Here is a 20,572-nt window from a genome sequence, read left to right as displayed (position 1 = left end):
ATGCACTAAATTAACACCTTCATGATTTCCAATCACATCGCGAATTCCGCCAAAATCTGCCCTAATAGTATGTGGCGCCATCTGTATTCCGTCCTTAACACAAAATATGTTTCAAATGCTACTTTCTCCAGATTTCAAGTCTGATTGCTTTATTTTCTGAATATCAGATTTAAATCAAATTACACGAGTTTTAAGCAAGAGGAGGGGAGGTTAAAATACTGATTCTTGTGTTCTGTCGTAAAATAAAAAGTTTGTCGGCAACAAATGCAAATATTAAAAAGACTAAATTGTTCTGTATGTAGCATTTTCAAAGTTGAGTAATAGAACATGAAAATCACTTTCAGACATAAATAAAATTTTAGTGAAATTATTAATTTAATACTGACAAGATAATATCACTTCTTTTTTATCTTTTGGATTTTAGATATTCTTCCATGTGCAAGCTTGATATAGATTGAATTGCCTAAATTACCCCTGTTGGAAATTTCTAAGGTAACTAATTGAATCTGTTCTTTGAAAAAGCTTCATATGTATAATTTCTAATTTTTTTTAGTCCCCGTAAAAATAGGAACGTATGCATGTCTTTTTTTAAAAAAAGGCCAAAGAATTTTGTAGTACGATTTTGCTTTGATTCACTTTAAACGTCGTCTGCAGTAAATGCATTGTTTCACTTTTCATTCGAGTCTACTTTCATTCAGAGGAAAAGTTAACACATTTTTCTTTCAGATTTCATGCCTCTTCCTTGAGGTGAGGACCGGGCATTTAAGTTTTAATGTTGTTGATTAACAATTAAGCTATTCAAAAACAAAGATGCAGTTCGTAAGAACTCTTTTTTAAACTTTTTAATGTCATTGTAAAACGCATTTAATTCTTGATGTATCTAATTAAAGACATTAAATATTTTTATGGAAATATGTCACATATTTTTCCACTTTTCAGATATACAGAAGATATATAACGTTTCCCTTGCTAGTCAAAATGTGGAGAGAGTATTTACACATATTTAAAACAAATAAAGAATTTAAATAAAAAAGGCTAATGTTTTGGAAAAACATTTTGGCAACAGTTCGCTATTTGAAATGAGAAATATCGTCTGCTACTTTTAAATTTATTGTTCTTTCAAAATGTCGGATGTAAACAAGTTGATTGAAAGATATGTTTTTTCGCTTACCGAAGAGAAATATATCTGTTCCATAATTCAAAAACATTGTAAAATGCATGGTATTAAAATTTCTGAGTGAAAAATAAGCAACATTATTCATCTGAATGGGTAAAATCTGTCGACTGTTATTTCTACATGTGAAGAAGACGCCAAGCGAATGCTTAAAAAAGGTATGTTGTCTTTCTGGGTAACAAGAGAAAATCCGACGACGCAGCAATCAACTGCAAAGTCTTTAAATTCATCTGTAACAACAATAAATAAAATAATAAATCTGGAATTAACAACATAAAAAAAATCTAAAAAACATAATTTTCAGCATCTTTTGCCAAGACATGCGACTCAAAGCAGAACAATGTCTAGAACCCTGTTTAGAACTACTTATAGTGATTCCTGACGAAAGATGGGTTTAACTAAATGAGTGGAAAAAAATGCCTGTTTATAATCGGAAATGAAGAGGGGAAAAAATGTACAAATCTGGTTCTATCAATGCAAAGAAAGTTTCAGTAAGTGGTTTATTATTACAATGAGGCATTAAAAATAAGAATAGTAAAAAATGTTAAAAATATATTCAACGTACTATCAAGAGAAAAATTTACGTCCAATTTTACAAAAGAAATTCTATTTCGTTATGCCAGTTACTCAAGGAGTCAGACTTCATCAAGACAAAGCAATAAGTTGTATTTCGAAATGTACCACTGCATTCCTTGAAAAAATAAAGACTGATACAGGCATTGCAAATATGTTTTTCAACGTATTCTAGCGAAGTCCCCTGACCTTTCACCTATAAGCTACTGTGCCTCTTGTCTCTTGAAAAAAACTCTTTCTAACCTACCAAGCATACCTACCAAGATTCACAGAGACTGAAAAGAAGTGGAAGAGGAATGAAAATCGATACCCCTGAAACTTTTACGAAAAGTTTGTCTATCTTGAAAATCACGATGCAGACTTGTGGTCCAGAAAAAAAGATATTATGTCAAAGATAAAAAAAAAGCATTATTTACAATTTTTTATCTAAAACTGTTTAAAAATCCTCTGTTTATTCATCGAGTATCCTACAAAATATTTCATTATTGAATATTTGCCATCTCTGTTGATAATTTCTACTTATAAACCATATTAAACTTTAAAACCATATTAAAAAAATTAAAAAATAACCTTTTTGAGCAGCTGTTAAAATCTAATCTCTTTTAGCTTTTCACTTTTTGCAATTCTGAATAATACCTACTTATATCTGCTGATGGAAATGTTTGATAACTTAAATACAGTTAAAATTATTCGAACTTAATCAATAAATTATTCGAGTTTAAAAATCACATTGTCAACTAAATATAAGTTTAATATTATTTAACAGAGGTTTTAAAATTTGCCTTTAATTAGTAAATAATGGGAGTTCTTACTTGATGCTTTCTTTGTGCGATCATTTCCTGCTTGGTAGCCACTTCTCTTGTAAAATGTTCTTTCATCTGCAGTAAATAAATCAAGTAACCTTTGATCTCATTGTCCTTCAAAGCATGATGGTAGCTGTACAGCCTGCTGATTGTTGGTTGGAGTTCTTTCACTTGATTATCCAACGTTTTAATCAATTTCCTGAGGGGAAGGTGAAACAATGAATATTAATTTAACGAATTTAAAAAGCCTTAGTATGTGCAAACATTATTTACGGCATAGAAATGAAACTTTAATTCTAGAATCTTAAATTTTAATTCACAGTCTTCTTCTTCGCGGAGTAAATGTAAAAATTATTAAACGTAACGAAGGTGGCTTCAAGTTTTTACTGCTATGTTAAATTTCAGTTAAGGGGTGTATTTAGTGCTTCTTTAAACAGATCATCCCGATTGTTTGATTCTTGCTACTATATATATAGAGAGAGAAAGAGTTCTTTTAACGCTATTTGTTTTGATTTATGGATGAACTAATGCTTTAGGAGCACAAAAAATATGTAGTATTTTAACTCTATATTTTATATTTTTTGTATTTACTAAAGTATTTTTGCTGAATAAGCAAAGCGGAAATTTAGGAATTCAAAATTTGGAAATTTGTAAAATCTAATGTTACGTTAATAGCATTTTAAACATTTATCTTCCTCTTTCTTAACTTTTTATACTATACTTTTCATTGAAATCTACTAATACTTTTATGAAAGAAGTTAATTAAATACTGGCTTTTAATAGTTAGCAATATAAGTTTAAAACTGTGTTATGTATGTTTCCAATACTGAACAAGAGATGGCGACACCACCACCAAATTTAAATAGCCGAATCTAATATGTGAATATTCGACACGCGAAACACATTCAAATATACCATCTCTCAGGAAAATATTTATTGGTATGGTAGCATTTTGCCAATATTACTGAAAAGTTACAATCTTAGAGCAGATACTGAATTTCAGATTCACGATTTATACATTTATCTTACGTAATATTTTCTGCTATTTTAATTCCCCTTCTTCAACAGTTTTTCGGATTTTTCTTTAAAATTATGTATGGTTTAAAAAGAGGCTCTCCCTCTCCTTTCTTCACACTTCGTCCGGCCAATTAATTAGCTTCTTCCATGCATTTTGCATCTCGCTTTCTTGACACTATTTGCTATGCTGCATAGATGAAGAAACCGCCATGAATAATATACACAGCAATGCTATCAAAATTAGGACTTTATACCTTCATATTCTATTCAGTATTCCAAAAGGATCCCAAGATTCCACCGGGATAGGACAGTCATCTCAGAAGAACTAAAATCAGAACTTGTTAGTTCAGTGGCCTGAAGAACGTTTGCAATCAAAATACAACCGATTTGTACACTGTTTATTATATTTAATTTCAAAGTTAAAACCTTGATCATGAAATGCATAAAAATCAGTTAAATTCTATGAATTTATTCTTATCGAAAAAAATTAATGTCATTTTTCAGGGCATATACTCTAGCATAAGAGAACATTTCTAAAATTGAGTTCAAAGGGAAATTTTACTGTGCTTTAATTCTTCGGCTACTTACAAAAGCGTTTAGCTGCTGTGCTTTCGGCAGTTTATTTCTACATTACTATTGTGAGCTACATAATACATCTGAGATTGCGAACAGCTTTCTTACTTCTCTAATAACCCAAATAAATTTCAAATATGAATCTGTAGTTTATTAGTAATTAGGTACTTAAAACTCTATGTCGTAGATTTTACAGTCTTATTCTTATTTGTGTACGTATCAAACAAGTTACATTTTGAAGCATAATTTTTCATTTATAGTCGTTTTTTCATTTTTTTTTTTCATTTTTTTTTCATTTTTATTTTTTGTTTGTTTTGTTTATTTGTTTATTTGTTTATTTGAAGTTTGAAGTTTGAAACCACAGATAAACTAAATAATAAATCATTGAAATGTGACCTCTGTCTTTTCTCTAACTTTGAAATATACCTGAGTCAAGGAAAAGGGTGTTCGCCGGAAATGCCTCTGTAAATATATCAAGAACGAAAACAATGCAAGGGGAAAACATTATCACCCAAAGGAACACCTTGGCAGAAAGAAAACAAGAATTGCACTGTAGAATATAAAGCGCTGCAGAATATAAAGCGCGATAAGAACTTAGCAGTTTTAAAACATGATCGCACAAAATATCGCGGTGAAAAATAAAGCACCTAAAAACATCGCATGGTGATGACGTCGCAGATCATATGCTTTCTGACTGTAAAAATTATAAACGAATTTTCGTGTAATGATTTGTGAATACAAGCTTAACAAGAGCTTTACTGCATAACAAGTAATATCTTTACCTCTATATTTCATGTTTTTTTATTTAATTAATTTCTATTGAAAAGCGAAAAGGAAACTTAAGCACTGAATATCTAGAAATTAGGAACATTTACTGTTACGTATAGCAGTTAACATAGTTTTAAACTTATATTGCTAATTATTAAAAGTCAGTATTTAATTAACTTCTTTTCTAAAATTATTAGTAGATTTTTAATGAATAATATAGTATAAAAAGTTAAGAAAGAGGAAGATAAAGTTTTAAAATGCTACTAACGTAGCTTTAGTTTTTACAAATTTCCAAATTTTGAATTCTTAAATTTCCGCTCTGCTTATTCAGCAAAAATACTTTAATTAATACGAAAAATATAAAATATAGAGTTAAAATACTACATATTTCTTTTTGTGCTCCCAAAGCATTAGGCAAAAATTCACTTTAAAATATTTTTTTCAGTTACAAAACGCATGCCTGAGATATTGTCATGTGATGATTAGTAGGTGCTTTATTTGTTTCACCAAAAGATTTTGTTCAACTACGTTTTAAAACTCTGAACTTTTACCACAATGTTTTATACCGCGATTTTTAGAACTGCGATATTTTCTCTTTGCTTTCTTTTCTCCAGCAATGTTTTGTACTACTTCCCACTCGCATTGTTTCCTCCATGACGTTTTGGTACGCAATCTTTTCACCAGTAATCGAGGTAAAGTGTTAAACAGCAGATGTATGTCCTTTACAAATACATACAAAATTCAAATAGTAAATTTTATCAACATTAAATTAGGAGGTTCGATAATTAAATAGAACACCTGTACGATTAGCTGAAACTCAGTATTACCTAATAGTACCGTTTCATTTCAGCGCCCTTGCTTCACAATTTCTACCGATGCAAAAGCAGTCGGGCCCACCAGCGGCCGAGTGGTAAAGTCGCTGAACACTGGTAGTTCGGTCCGAGGTTCGAATCCCGCCAACGGGCTGGCTGCATGGGTGTTTTCGCGGTTTTCCCCATGTGTAACGTGTATACGAGCCAGTTTCCCTTAGAAAGTGCTCCACGAAGGCATCCCTCCTCTTAGGCAGATAGCCCTCGTGTTCCAATTCTGGAATTACGCCAACAACAATTCTGATTTTAAACACTCCAAAGTGCGCGATAAATAATCTGATTATTAACTATGTGGTTTGGTAGCAAACACTTTCTCTACCAAATCACGAATATCAAAAATGTTCTGGAAGAATTATGAATCGATGAACCCATTTGTGAAATTCAAGTTACAAATTATGTGTTTCACGACACATACCAGGCAATTAAAAATTTTAGACTATTTTTCCCGTATATGCACAATTTCTGCGACAAGGTTTCGCAGAAGTTTACAAATCCCTGACTCCTCCCCCCCCCGCCGAATGCAGCGTAGTGGTACGTCCCCTGTGATGTACTTGCTTTGCTAGGTCTGCGTTGTACTTGTTCCAATACTGAAGTTACAAAAGAATTCTCGTTACTTAATTGTCATACTTCGAACATTAAAATGTGAAAGGGATTTACATTTAAATTTTGAAAAGATCTCGAAATTAGTCAAAAGAGCCACTTATGAATCGAATAATAAATCCTTACAAACGAAAAGTTTTGAAAGAACAGATCGTTGAAAAGTAAATTGTTAGAAAGCAGGAAACTGGGTTAACTATTTATCTATGATAGTACAGTTTAAAAGGAAAACTAAACACTAAGATAATAAAATAAAGTCCTGGCAGCTTATTTAAAGCAGAATCAATTACTATTTATCAAATTTCAAAAACAGTAACAAACGATATATTACTCAACTTTAGTTTTTAATTGGAATTCCAGAAAACTTTGGTAATTTATACCTTTATTAATTGTATTAAAAATAAAATTCATTTAGACAAATCACTATTAATCTATACACTTGACATGGAAATATTCCTTTCGCCAAACTAATCTACAGAAGTATTTCTGTTTGGCAACTTCCTAAAATCGAATGTTTAGAAGAGTCTTTTTCTGAAAATATCAAAATCAAACGCAGTTATGCATCGCAAATCACCCACAAATACTATACCTATTTCTAATGCCATGTGGAACATTTTATTTCTTGTAAAATTAAAAATTGTGGCAAACCTTAAAATTCTGAGAATTTTCAATAATTATATCTTTAATAACAGAGCAGAAATACCTTGATGGAAAACGAAATACCAACATGAAGAAGGATTTGTGCTAGATAAATGAAATTGGAAGGCGTATCAAAGATGACATCTATTCACGTTTTGCTGTGTAGGAATTAATGTGGCGCTATTACCGTCACTTTGAACACACAAATCTCGTTTGTTTTAAATACATGATGTAAGCTTTGCGTGCTTTATTTATCTTTCGGACTGGGCGTTGTGAGCAAAATTTAGTTCAAGGAGGCTTTAACCCTTTCCGGCACGCTACCTTTTAAAGTTGGAGTTTTGATAAAAAAAAAATTTTGGGCAGTCTAACTAGGCCTAGAAGAGTACACAAGTAAAATTTTGTGAAGATAGCACTTATCTTTTAATTCTGTGGGTATGCCCAAAGTGGCACACTGATTGAATACAGCTTCGAAAAAAGTGCTGAAACGAGCATTGTTGTCAATGAACTGACCGATGAGATGTGGAGAAACAAAGAATACAGAATCTCAGTTGCCCTAGATTACCGGTGAGCCCGGTGTGGGCAGACCTAGGGTTCGCCGTTTGATTTTAAGCAAGATTTCAAGGTAAAAATTTAAAACTAATATAGAATAAGGATATTAGCATACAGCCAAAAAAATAACATAGAAATTTCTTTTCAAACAATTCCTTTTATACCTTAAAAAAATCTGGAAGATTTCTTTTAAAAATGAGGGTCTTAAAAAAACTAAACATGGCTAAAATATATGGACTTGTTTGTGTTGAGCTGCCATTTAATATAAATTAAGAAGATAACCTATAGTAACCTATAAATCCTTTTTCATTCAATTTTTTTTTGTGCGTACAGAAGAAAATGTTAGGTGTGTCCAGACCGGACACACTGTGGCTCAAAGGGTTAAAGGACACGAAGGCAGTATCAACAGCTTACAGAATTTGAATGACATCTTGTATTAGGGTTACGAGAAGGTGGATTTTCTTTTCTCGTTCCTCCAAGAAGGTAGCCTTTCTTTTAGACATCTGAGATGATGCATGTCAAGTTAGGTTATTTGAATATGGCAAAACCATGACAGCTTCTGTCTTAATAGAAAGGATGCCTTCGTGGAGGGTATTCTGAGGGAAACTGACTCGCATTCAAGTTACAAATTATGGTCTCAGGTGCTGTTATAAAAGCACCTGAGCCTTTATTACTTAAATACTGGATGACCTGTATTCTAATATTTGACAAAGCCTTCTTTTACCGGCTGCTTTAACTGTGGATCTTTTTGTGTGGCTTAGTAAGAAGGAATTTATCGTGGTTTTTGTTCAAAAGCGTATGTGTATATATGTTCCTAAATATGTATCTCATTTCTTTTAAACAACGATTTGTGATCCATATCAGAGGTCGGTAGATAATTGCAAAAGGCGAAATCTCATCCATCGCCTCTTTTGTTCCGGTCCATGGCTTAACATTGTTTTTTACATGAAAACATTTTGAGTAAACCAAATTACGCGCTCCTACGCAACTGCCGATAGTTAAGTTGAGAAGTTGTGAATAATGACCGTATGTCGTGCTACTAGGTCGCGTATTCGCATTTTCTTGTTTGCCATCGCCATAGACCTAACATTGTAAGGCATATCTCTCAGTTTTGCTCAGTCACAGCAACAAGTGCTATTTGCTGTCTGTTTTTTGGCTCAAAATGAAATGCCAAAGTTTCGCGTGGACCAAGATAAACTGAATCCAAAGCAAATCCATTTCTGCTTCGGTTTATCGTAAAATATTCCCTTATAGGTCATGTGTTATTCACTTGCTTTGCGTTTGGTGTATCTTGTTTCACACTATATTATGTTCTTTATACATTGACATAATAGCTATGCGAAAAGAGTACAACATATGTCTTGCTTTTCAATGTCTTCTTTTCAATGTCATATGTCTTCTTAATTAATGGTTCGCCATTTTTATCCTTCTTGATCTTCGAAGGTGGATTAAACATAATATGCTTAAAACACTGCTGAATTAACATGCATAATTATAGAAAACAATTCTGAACGCTTCCTTGAATAGCTCCACTAACGTATTTTCATCCAGAGGATCAGGTAACTGAAATATTTTCTCTACGTTTATTATGTCTTTGACATTTGTTTGAAAACGATCCATAATGACCAACATTTTATTTGCAACGAACTCCATATTTTTTACAGAATGTGCTTTGTAAAATCGTAACACTTTTATTTGGTTCATTAAACTTTTATAACTTATATTTGAATTTTTGAATACTACAGAAGTATTCAAAAACTCGAAACAGAACAGATAAAGATTAGTTCTAAATAAATATTCTGCCTTGCTATAACAATGTCTACCTGTTCTTAAAAATAGAAAGCTGGGTTATGAATACTTAGATGTCACTGTATGTCTCTACTACGGAAATATATTGAACTGATTTTTATGTCACAGAAAAGTGGCTTTCATATTTCAGCGAGAACACTATCTAACTGTAATAACAAAATATAATATATGTAACAAATTGACACCCACAATCAATAGCATGTAAGCCAAAATAAAAGTTAATGCCAAAAGTGATGATAATTATTTTTAAAGATCTCGCTCGTTTAAACTTCGAAACTATCTTTTAACCTATACCAGACAAATATGTTTTAAAATTCACCGAGTAAAATACTGAAGGATATTTTTTCCCTTAGTTGTCTCTCTTGTAAGCGCTAAGTCCCTTAGTGATGAAAAATATGTACAGTTGATAGCATACTATCTTTTTACTTCCTCTTCTAGGATAGGAAAATCACTTGTGTTATTTTTATTAATAAACACAAAATAGCTGAATGTGACAGTATTTCAATTAAAACTGCTGTTTGCTAATCCGAAACTGAACAGGAAGTAATAACAAAACTAGGCTGCAATTGTTGTTTAAATTTTCCTTTTAGCAACAAAGATGTCCCCGACATCAATTTCTTAACCGAATAACCGTGCATTGCCACATGTGTGTTCCAATGAAAACTTTTGTGAGCTATATTTTCTGCTTTTTTGCTTTGCCTAACCTTAAACAATCTAATTAACGAAGTTGCCTAAAGTAAATATAATTATTAAATAAAAATAAAATTAGTAATTAAATCTGATAAGTAATTAAAGTAAAAACCAAATATTTAAAGTTATTCGTATTTAGGAAAGTTAAAAATCAGTTCTTAAATTCTAAGAGGATTTGTGCCAATATTTATTACGGAACAAATAAAAGGAAATTTCTTATTTCACCTTTCTTAAGTTTTTGAATTGAAATAGATAAAACAATTTCTTATAAACCTACACTCTTAATATGCGAATAGATATTCCGAAGTTTGGTTAATAATTTAAATATTATTAATAACTTAATACTTGATTGCAGGAAGATGTTACGAGTGATACTGGTGTGTGATCCATTTATAAAATAAAAATTTGACCAGAATAACGATTTTAAAACTGAATGGTCTCGCTCCCTCTCCTGGTTGGAGATATTTCGCAAATCATTGTTCAAGGTTATTTCATCACATTTAACGTTTGAATAATTTCGATCTGTTCAGCAGTTTGAAGTCATATGTTTCGCTTGACTACGACACTTAAAATCTCCTTTGATGCTCATAAATTGAGAAAGAATTCTTGAAACTAAGCTTAGGTTTCCAAAAAAGGTGTGGTGTGGTGGTGTGTTGAGTTATGGCAAAGTACACGAGGGCTATCTGCCTAAGGGGAGGAAAATTACAGGATAAAAAAAAATCTGGAATAACACACCAGTTCCGATTTTTTATAGCATTTCATGTATTCAAGAACTTTTCCAAATAACAAATAAATGCTTCAGACAACGAATATTTTTAATATGAAATTTATCGCAATGAAATACTGTATTTTTTACTTACTTTTGCATAACGTTCTTGGCTAGTCCCTGATGCTTTTGGGCCAGCTTACGAACTTCCCTCATATGTAACTCTCGTTTCAGATCGGATAAGAGCTTAGTCAATTCATTTTGAAGTATAGAGTAATCCGCAGCCATTATCGGAAGACTCACAACTCACTTTGTTTAAATTTCTTTCTTTGATTTTTACTGAAAGGTAAAAGGACTTTTAATGTATTGTTATGACAACTTAGCTATGAAACGAAATAAGGCTCCTGCTTTTGCTAAAGTATATGATAAATATGACTAAATATAACATTAAATTTTAGTAAAAAAAGGGGCTTCGTGGAAGCTGTTTCTAAAACCGACAACTATTTTTTAATATTAATAACGATCTTATTATCACTTGCGAGTATCAAAATATGTAAAACATCAACTGATTGTTTGATATAATATGAAAGATTCAATGTACTCCGTGTCTACAACTGAATTAAAAATGTTGCTTGTTTTGCAATGATTAACTGATTTCTGAAGACCACATTTTATTTTTTTCGGTACTTACGTGTTATCACAAACACTCTGGCACAGTTTGGCGAATTTTACGGAACATTCTCTTCTTTCTTTTATACTATAAGAAAATCTTACAAGCACACATTTTAAAGTCGAGTTTAAGACAAACGTAATCATAATTTTTCTATAAAAGCCGTTAAAACTTGGAACACAACAAAAGGAAAGACAATGGCAACGTTGGAAACTGAATATTTGTCATGCACATTTTTGCCAGAATATTTGTTATGGACGCGGTTACCACACTTCGGTGTATTCTGAAGCTTTGGCGATTTCTGCTAACTTGGTTACGATAGTACGTAAAAACATTTCATTCCTGCTAGTAAGATTAGAAAATTCTTTCGATCAATATTCATTTGAGTATTTTATAAGGAAATAATACACATTGTTCAAATAGTTATAGGTTTCGTCATTTTTAAGAAGTACATATACCTTGAGGTTATCCTTTTGAGAAGAATATATAGTGGATGTATGTATTAATCGTACAAACGTATGACACTAGCAAATGTGGCTTACAAAGTTATTTGATTCAGATTTTTTTTAAAAAAATTGTTTAAAGCATTGTAGAGTATTCATGCAGCAGTCTTTTCCACTTCTCATCCAGGGCAATCTTCTGTCACATTAAACTGTCATATTAAAATAGAAGGCATTGGCTGGTACTAAACGTGTCTCCCTGTAGCGTCTTATGCTTATTAATGCAGGTCGTGTGAACCTGCACAAGATTCAGCAACAATATATAACGATATACTATATATATCATGACCAACAAGTCATCTCATAACCAATTTTGTCTCGCCAGTAGTTGAACGGTTAAAAACCTGCTGAATACTAGTAGTTCGTCCCGAGTTTGAACCTAGGTGAACGGGCTGGCTGCATGGTTATTTTACATAGATTTTTCCATGTGTACCGTGAATACGAGCCAGTTTCGCTTAGAAAGTCCTCAACAAAGGCAAATCTCCTATGTGCTTTGTCATATTCAAATAACTTAACCAAACCTAGCTAGTTTGCAACAGAAATCTACAACAACAAACATAGATGGGATGTCATCATGCAAAAGGGTAGGATGACTTTCAATATACTAACGAATCACGATGTCAGTAGATTAATAGCTACTCTACAAATAAATTGAATCCTTTCAGGTAATAAACAGGTAATGAAACATGTCCTGTTTGCTCTACTCCAGCAGATACCTGCATCTGAGGAGAATTAGGACTTAGTTCATATTACCTATTCAGATGCTTATAACGCATTTTCTCCCTCCATTCTGCATGCCTTCGTGTTGTAATGGTAGCCTTCGTGTTGTAATGGTAGCACACTCGGCGCGTATTCGAGAGGTTCAGATTCGAGTCCCTCCGAAGGCATTGCTTTTCATGTTTCCCGCATCAAAAAAGAAAAAACCCTAATGACTACAGTGGCGCCTGAACTAAAAGATGGTGGATGATGATTCTTCATCACCAGGATTTGGCGATTGGGTCCCCTATTTCCCAGTCGCCCTTTAAAAGGGGAAGTATGTAAAGTATTTTCTCCGTCCTTTCTGCGTGCCTTCGTGGTGTAACGGTCGCACACTCGGCGCGAATTCGAGAGGTCCAGGCTCGAGTCCCGCGAGGGCATTGCTTATTTCTCTTGTATCTCACATCAAAAGAAATTTAATAACTCTGTAGAGACATTAGGTTATTTCGAAGCAGGAGAGATGAAAAATGAGCAATGCTCTCGCCGAAAATCAAACCACGACTCTCGAATTCACGTCAAAGGTGCTGGCCACTACACCACGAAGGCATGCTAAGAAGGTGAGAGAAATACCTTATACTGAATGTACTCTAAGTATATGAGAATATACTCTACATACTCACTAATAAAAAGATCTCTACGTTCGTTTTCCATCATAAATAACTCCACGATATACAGCCCTTTTAATAAAAAGTAAAGAACACAGAAGAAACATTAAAATAATGAAAGTGGTAGCAAATATACATAGAGGTTTACGTTATCCTTGACGAAGAAGAATGTTTCATCTGACAAAATAGTCCAGCAGTGTTTCCCCCTCCCTTCATTTTCTGAAGTTTTCTAAGAGCAAAAAATTCATTGTCATTTGCCTCCATTTTACAAGTTACTTCAATAAACTGCATTCCAGACAAAAAGTCTTTAAGAAAACAAATAATGTGTGCTTCAGGGTGATAAATATTATGTGCTTCAGGGTAACATGTATTGTGGGTTCCTCTCAAATATTGTGCCATCAAAATTATAATGGCTACACGTATACAGCTTACTCGTTCTTTGAAATCTGCTCAACTACTAATGCTTAAGATGTAACAAAATCTAAAGAAGCTTTCTATGTACAGAAAGTTACAGTAGAAGGTACAGAAAGTTACATCAAAAGAAATTTAATAACTCTGTAGAGACATTAGGTTATTTCGAAGCAGGAGAGATGAAAATCCTAATGACTACAGTGGCGCCTGAACTAAAAGATGGTGGATGATGATTCTTCATCACCAGGATTTGGCGATTGGGTCCCCTATTTCCCAGTCGCCCTTTAAAAGGGGAAGTATGTAAAGTATTTTCTCCGTCCTTTCTGCGTGCGTAGAAGCTTTCTATGTACAGAAAGTTACAGTAGAAGGATAATATCTGTTGACGCTACCATAAAACACTTAAATGATTTTATGTTCTAAATTATCAGCCATTACTCTGTATAAAACGTTTCTTAGTTTATGTCAGCGACAGAGAGTATAAAACAGTTGGGCTAAAATTCCATAAGCGGTGTAAGTTAGCGCCGAACTATTTTGGCCTTTAAAATTTGGCGAATTTTTTAGGCGGCCAATGAAAGCACTAAAATGTGATTTTTAAACGTCAACAGAATAGTAATTTTTAAGTTTTGCATTAGTGAAACGCCGTTATTTTACGTAAATGGAATAGTAAAATGAGATGACAAAATACTAAATGAGTAAAACAAAGTCCAACAGCTTTGCAAGTAAAAGCATAATCCTATATATATATAATTCATCATAAAATAGTAGAATGAACAATTCTTGTAAATAATTATTAAGTAAATAAATGTATACACTTATCAGATCAGAGCATTGCGAAGTCAGTTTTAAACGTAAACAGTATAGCAAATTATGGGTACTCAGCATCATAAACTAAAATATTCAAGTTACTATCTTCGTGGAATTCAACACACTAAAAAACTTTCGTTCAAAGCTTTAAATCTTCCACAACTTTCGATTGCCACATGCAAGAAACAAAACTTTAAAAAAATTAACTAAATAAAATTAAATGAAAACATTCATAAATTATAAACTTTTTCATATGAAATCCAAAATTCTCCCACCAACAATTTTTCCCCCTATTTTGTTTTTTATTTCTAATATTATTGAATCGCATGACTTACTTTTTAAAACTTATGCTATATTTTTACACTAAAATATGTCATCTGTATTGAATGTGTATGGATGATGTATTGAACATGAACATGCTGTTTAAAGACTAAGAAGAAATACGAGTAATTCTTTTATTTATAAAACTTGGATCTTTTTTTAAATTCAAAAATACGTTTCTATTCTTTACTTTCCTCCAACGCTTATGGGTTTAACACGGAGAAAGGGAATGTTTTCGTCATTTGTAACATCATTAATTTGAATGTAAGCCAACCCACTTCCTTTATAAAGCTTCCACAAAGGCATTCCTTCCTTGGCAGATAACCCTTGTGTTTGCCTTAACTAATATCAACTTACCAAATCTAACAAAGGTTAACCATACTTGGCAACCTATACGATCTCATTTATCCTTAAGCGGGTCCACTAGCCGAGGTGAAATCGCTGAAAACTGGTAGTTCGGTCCAGTCTCTAATCCCGGCAAACGGGCTGGCTGCATGGCAGTTTTCGTGGTTTTCTCCATGTGCAGAGTGTATGCGAGCCAATTTCCCTTAAAAAGTTCCCCAACAAAGGCATCCTTACCCTTAAACACATAGCCCTCAATTGCTTTGCCATAAATAAACCAAAACAAACTATACCTAAGTATCACGAAATCAGTTGCTTGCGGTAAGCAATAAATACCAGCGAACACTAAAACAATGTATATTTTTCCATTGGAAAAATAGATTACAAAACGTATTTACTACAGCAATCCAATGTCTATTTAAATTAATTATTTAACATTTAAGTAATGAAATACATCTTTTACAATTTTCTATAACAGGACTGACATAAAAGTTTTTGCTAGCAAACGCATCAAACATTTTTCAACTGTTTAAATGCATCACTGAAACAAAAAATGAATAATTTATTTTAAATCAAAGGAGTATTTCTTTTACAGTTTTTCAGAACATTTGTCTTCCAATATCATTTTATATTTTAAATACTGATTTACTGGAAGCAGTCATATTTTTAACTTCCATGAAATATCGTTGCCCCCCCTTTTTTTTTTTTTTTTTTGGTCTTGTGACATCATCAACTTACTTCTCGATGTTTATATATATATATATATATATATATATATACATACATATTATACCTTCTGGTTTTTTTGGGAGGGGCAATAAATTATGTAAATTTTTTCAAGCTTTATTTCTGTTTTTTTGAGTTTTTTTAATGGTAATTATTCAGTTCAATAAGCATATGAAAAGTGAGTATATAATATATATATATATATATATAGATATATTCGGAAATTACAAAATTAGCTTGCTTGTATTCATGTAATGTGAATACAAGCGAGCTTCACAAAGGCACTCCGCTTAAGCAGAGAGCCCTAAGCCATATTAAAATAATCAAGCCAAATCAAAGATTTTTTAATCCAATTCTTAAGCTTTATTATCTCCTATTATAAAATTTCCTCAAATAGTACCTGTATGGCTTTAAAAATCCTGTGTCTCTGAAAGGATTTTGGTAATAATATACAAAATTATATTATGAAAACTTCAGTTTATGGCCTAACATACTGAAGAGTTTGTTATTAAAATTTCGCCGTTTAATTTGACAGGACACTAAATGCAATCGAAGCTGTGTTTAATAAGATCTTTTAATAAACGCCTCTTCGAGGTATTTAATAAACCTTGCTACCTAAACTTGCTTACTGAATGGTCCCACTTATTTCAAGTCAACGATGTCGAAATTGGAGTCCTCAAAGCCAACTGATATAGTTCTTGTTGTAAAGTCTAGATGTGTGAGCGCATGTGACGTTTTGATTTTGAAAATGAGAACTGGTTAAACAAGTGGTTTTTTAGAGAATATAATAAATATTATAAAATTTTGTAAAATCAATCTAGCATTCAAATTTTGTTTCAAATGTAACATTAGATTGTTAACAGCAAGAGTAAATAAATTACAGTAAGTTGAATGACTGAAACCAGAACTATAATTTTAGAGCAATGCTCTATTTTTTGCAAAGGAACACAATGATCAAAATCAATTAACCGTGACTTTACTTTAAAATTATTTACTTACCTTATCAGCACAGTGGGAAAGATTATGTATTTATTTAATCTAATAAACATTTAAAGAAATCAAAGCATCATTTGCTGTATAAATTTGCATTCTTGGTCTAGGTCATGGCTTAAATTTTCCCCTTCATATCACGTGCTAATATTCAAACATTTATCACTCATATGGCAAGCACGAGAAGGAAATACAATCATTACAATGTTATTTGTTACAAACATTTCAATTTAACTGGCATAATCTCCGAATTAACGCCAATGAATACGCTATTGCAATTGCAGTAATACTTCAGAATTAAATTTATGTGCTTTCTCTGCTGTTAATTGATTTTGATTTCTTTATTATGGAAATAGTTTCAAAACATTTTAGTGTTACGAAACATTCCAAAACAATATTAATTTTAGGTCTCTGGAAATTCTGTGATTTTGAAATGGTTTTTAAAGTAACATCAAAGTACTACATTCTGCAAACTTAAAATTAGTCTAACACGTCCAAGAACGTACTGTTAAAATTCAACACATTACAAAATATTCCAAATAATATATAACATAAAAATAATAAAAAAAGAAACTGCAATCTAAACTTTGCGGACAGCGAGGAAGATTTCTCATTCCCCCATCTGAAGCTTGCTTGTATTCATGTAATGTGAATACAAGCGAGCTTCACAAAGGCACTCCGCTTAAGCAGAGAGCCCTAAGCCATATTAAAATAATCAAGCCAAATCAAAGATTTTTTAATCCAATTCTTAAGCTTTATTATCTCCTATTATAAAACTTCCTCAAATAGTACCTGTATGGCTTTAAAAATCCTGTGTCTCTGAAAGGATTTTGGTAATAATATACAAAATTATATTATGAAAACTTCAGTTTATGGCCTAACATACTGAAGAGTTTGTTATTAAAATTTCGCCGTTTAATTTGACAGGACACTAAATGCAATCGAAGCTGTGTTTAATAAGATCTTTTAATAAACGCCTCTTCGAGGTATTTAATAAACCTTGCTACCTAAACTTGCTTACTGAATGGTCCCACTTATTTCAAGTCAACGATGTCGAAATTGGAGTCCTCAAAGCCAACTGATATAGTTCTTGTTGTAAAGTCTAGATGTGTGAGCGCATGTGACGTTTTGATTTTGAAAATGAGAACTGGTTAAACAAGTGGTTTTTTAGAGAATATACATATGATTGATTACTTAAATAGGATTATTGGTGATAGATGATTGATGAGGATATGATTGGTTACTTAAATGAATGTTGCAGGCCAAATGTATTGAATAAATGATGTTTCAAAAGACTCACAACCCACGAAATTAAACTGAAATGAATTACATTGAGAGAAAAAGCTTAATTTACTTTGAAACGCTTTGGAACTTTGCGGTTATACTGGCTTTCAGCAGGAAATTAAAATCCTGCTCTTGCCAGTTCCTGATGTGATCCCATGTGGGGCCTGACAAGTAGAAACCTGAAAGAAATTTTCTCTCGTGGAGGTAGAAGTGTGCTGGAGAGAGAGAAAGAGAAAAAGAAGCACTTTGCTCCTGTACTGCTACATCTTGGATGGAATCCGCCAAGCAGGGGCCGGAGATAGAAACTTCGGATGACCTGTGTAGGATAGCCCGAATACTAACTGTTCATTCGTCGGAGCCAGTCACGTGGAAAGTCACCCTCCCAGAAACTGACCCCGATTGATGCTGCAATTCTGAACTCAAGAGATGGGCGGCGAATGGGCGGAGGTTTTTGTCTTCAGCCAGGATTTCGTAGATAAGAATGTCCGTAAAATTAGCGGGATTCACATTGATAATATTATTAAAAAAGTTGTTGTTTATTCTGCTGAGGTAGTCCTGAATAGTATCTATTTTCAAGTCAGAGTGGAGGGTCTTATTCCGAAAATAGTAAGGAGCTTTTGTGATGATTCTTAGCACCTTATTTTGAAGCACTTGAAGTTTGCTAATTTCGTTTGCTTTGTAGTTTGCCTAGGCTGAGAAAGCATACGTGAGAATGGGTCGGATTACAGTTTCATAAATCCTCTTTTTCAGTCTGAGGGTGAGGTTTTCATTCTTTAGGAGAGGGAAAAGCCTGAAAATGATTCCGTGTGCTTTTCCGCTTACTCTAAGCATATGATCCTTCCAATTGCAGTTCTTGTTAAGGGTAACTCCCAGGTAATTAGCTTTATCAACTGTAGGGATGATTTTGCCAAAACGTTTAACCTCAGTTCTGACCCGTTTCCTCTGTCTGCGATTTCGAATGAGTAGAATCTTGGACTTTTCTGGCTGAATGGACGTTTTCCAGCGACTGCACCACCCTTCAATAGCAGGGATTTTGGCCTGAATTCTTGACAAGGCATACTCTGGGTTTAGATACTTGGTGGCTATCGCTGTATCATCAGCGTAGCTGGCTGCGAGAACATTTGTATCCTCGGAAAAGCATGGGAAATCGTTGGTATAGATGATGTAAAAAAGCGGGCCTAAAATTGACCCTTGAGGAATACCTGCGTAAATATTTTTGACACATGAAGCTGCATTTCCAACTCTAACGGTGCAAGTTCTATTTTCAAGGAAGGACTTAATAATGAGTATCAGATTTCTGGCGAAACCGAGATGAATTAGCTTATAGATTAGCCCTGGATGCCAGACGCGGTCAAAAGCCTTTGCCACGTCTAGCATCAGGATAGCAACACTCATTCTGTTGTGCATAGCCGCGCCGATGAACTCCGTGAGCCTGACTAACTGCGTTGTGGTCGAAAGTCCTTTCCGGAAACCGTGCTGGTGATCAACGAGAAAGTCCAAGTTTTCTTGCATTCTGAGATAAATTATACGTTCCAGGATCTTGCTTATGGAGGACAGCAGGCTGATGATTGAAACTCTTTCTGGACCAATTCTTTAAATATAAAAAATATAAAACAATGACGACTATCTGTTGAGATATTTGTAATCGCATTCTTACTGGTTAAAAGGAAGTATAGCTTTCTGTCACGTCCGAAACATTCATTAGCTTTCAGCCAGGTACGAGTTATTCTGAAACTTAATCTCATTCTGTATGTTACTTTTGATTGGTTATTTATTGTGTCTTGTTTATGATTTGTTAAACCATGATATGTTATAAAGTTATACATATGACCTCTGTAACCGTCAAAAGAAGAAGAAGAAGAAGAAGACTTATGGCTGCTAGTGCTTGTACTTACTTATTTCTGCTTGCATGTAACTGCGTGTATCTCTGCATATCTCAGTAATAAATATTTGCTTTGCGAACTACGGCATTTTCTATGTTTAAGAGCAGAGCGTGGTTCCTTTAAAAGTTAGAATTCGCTGATATTTTCCCTAATTGAACCTTCAGTGTAATAATTTATCGTTCGCGTGATTTTGATTTGGTGTATTGTGAATGATGGCTTTTTCCGGAGGTGAAAGGGAAGCTTTTGGTGTAGCGCCATTTGACGGTGTTAATAACTTTACTGTTTGGTGTCGAAGAGTTCGAGCAGTATTTAGGGCAAGGGAATTGGATACGTTTTTGGAAACAGAAGCAATTGCGGACAGAGTTGCAGATGTTTTGAAATCAAAAAAGGCTTATGCCTTAATACTTGCGCTTCTAAGTGATAATGTTATTGCTTCTCTTCAACGTAAAGACACTGCATGTAAAATATGGAAGAAACTACAAGCTACGTATAGCGCTAAAGGTGCAGTGAGTC

At 33.2% G+C, this 20,572-nt stretch overlaps 1 protein-coding gene across 2 annotated transcripts in view; it reads right to left on the bottom strand.

The window, feature by feature from the left end:
* Positions 1-11,100, bottom strand: part of LOC118188914 (uncharacterized) — a 176,958-nt gene extending 165,858 nt beyond the window's left edge. For both annotated transcript variants that reach the window (XM_035359436.2, XM_035359438.2), the window contains exons 1-2: positions 10,922-11,100; positions 2,560-2,749 (exon numbers count right to left, since the gene is read on the bottom strand). In XM_035359436.2, the coding sequence (XP_035215327.2) occupies positions 2,560-2,749; positions 10,922-11,055 (324 nt within the window). In that variant the 5' untranslated portion in view covers positions 11,056-11,100. The remainder of the gene's footprint in view (positions 1-2,559; positions 2,750-10,921) is intronic.
* Positions 11,101-20,572: the final 9,472 nt, after the last annotated feature.

Source organism: Stegodyphus dumicola, chromosome 6 (genome assembly GCF_044657685.1).
Source record: "Stegodyphus dumicola isolate Sdum_Otavi_A_Nest chromosome 6, ASM4465768v1".
In the NCBI taxonomy this organism is placed as follows: domain Eukaryota; kingdom Metazoa; phylum Arthropoda; class Arachnida; order Araneae; family Eresidae; genus Stegodyphus; species Stegodyphus dumicola.
This window is presented reverse-complemented; position numbering and strand designations above follow the sequence as displayed.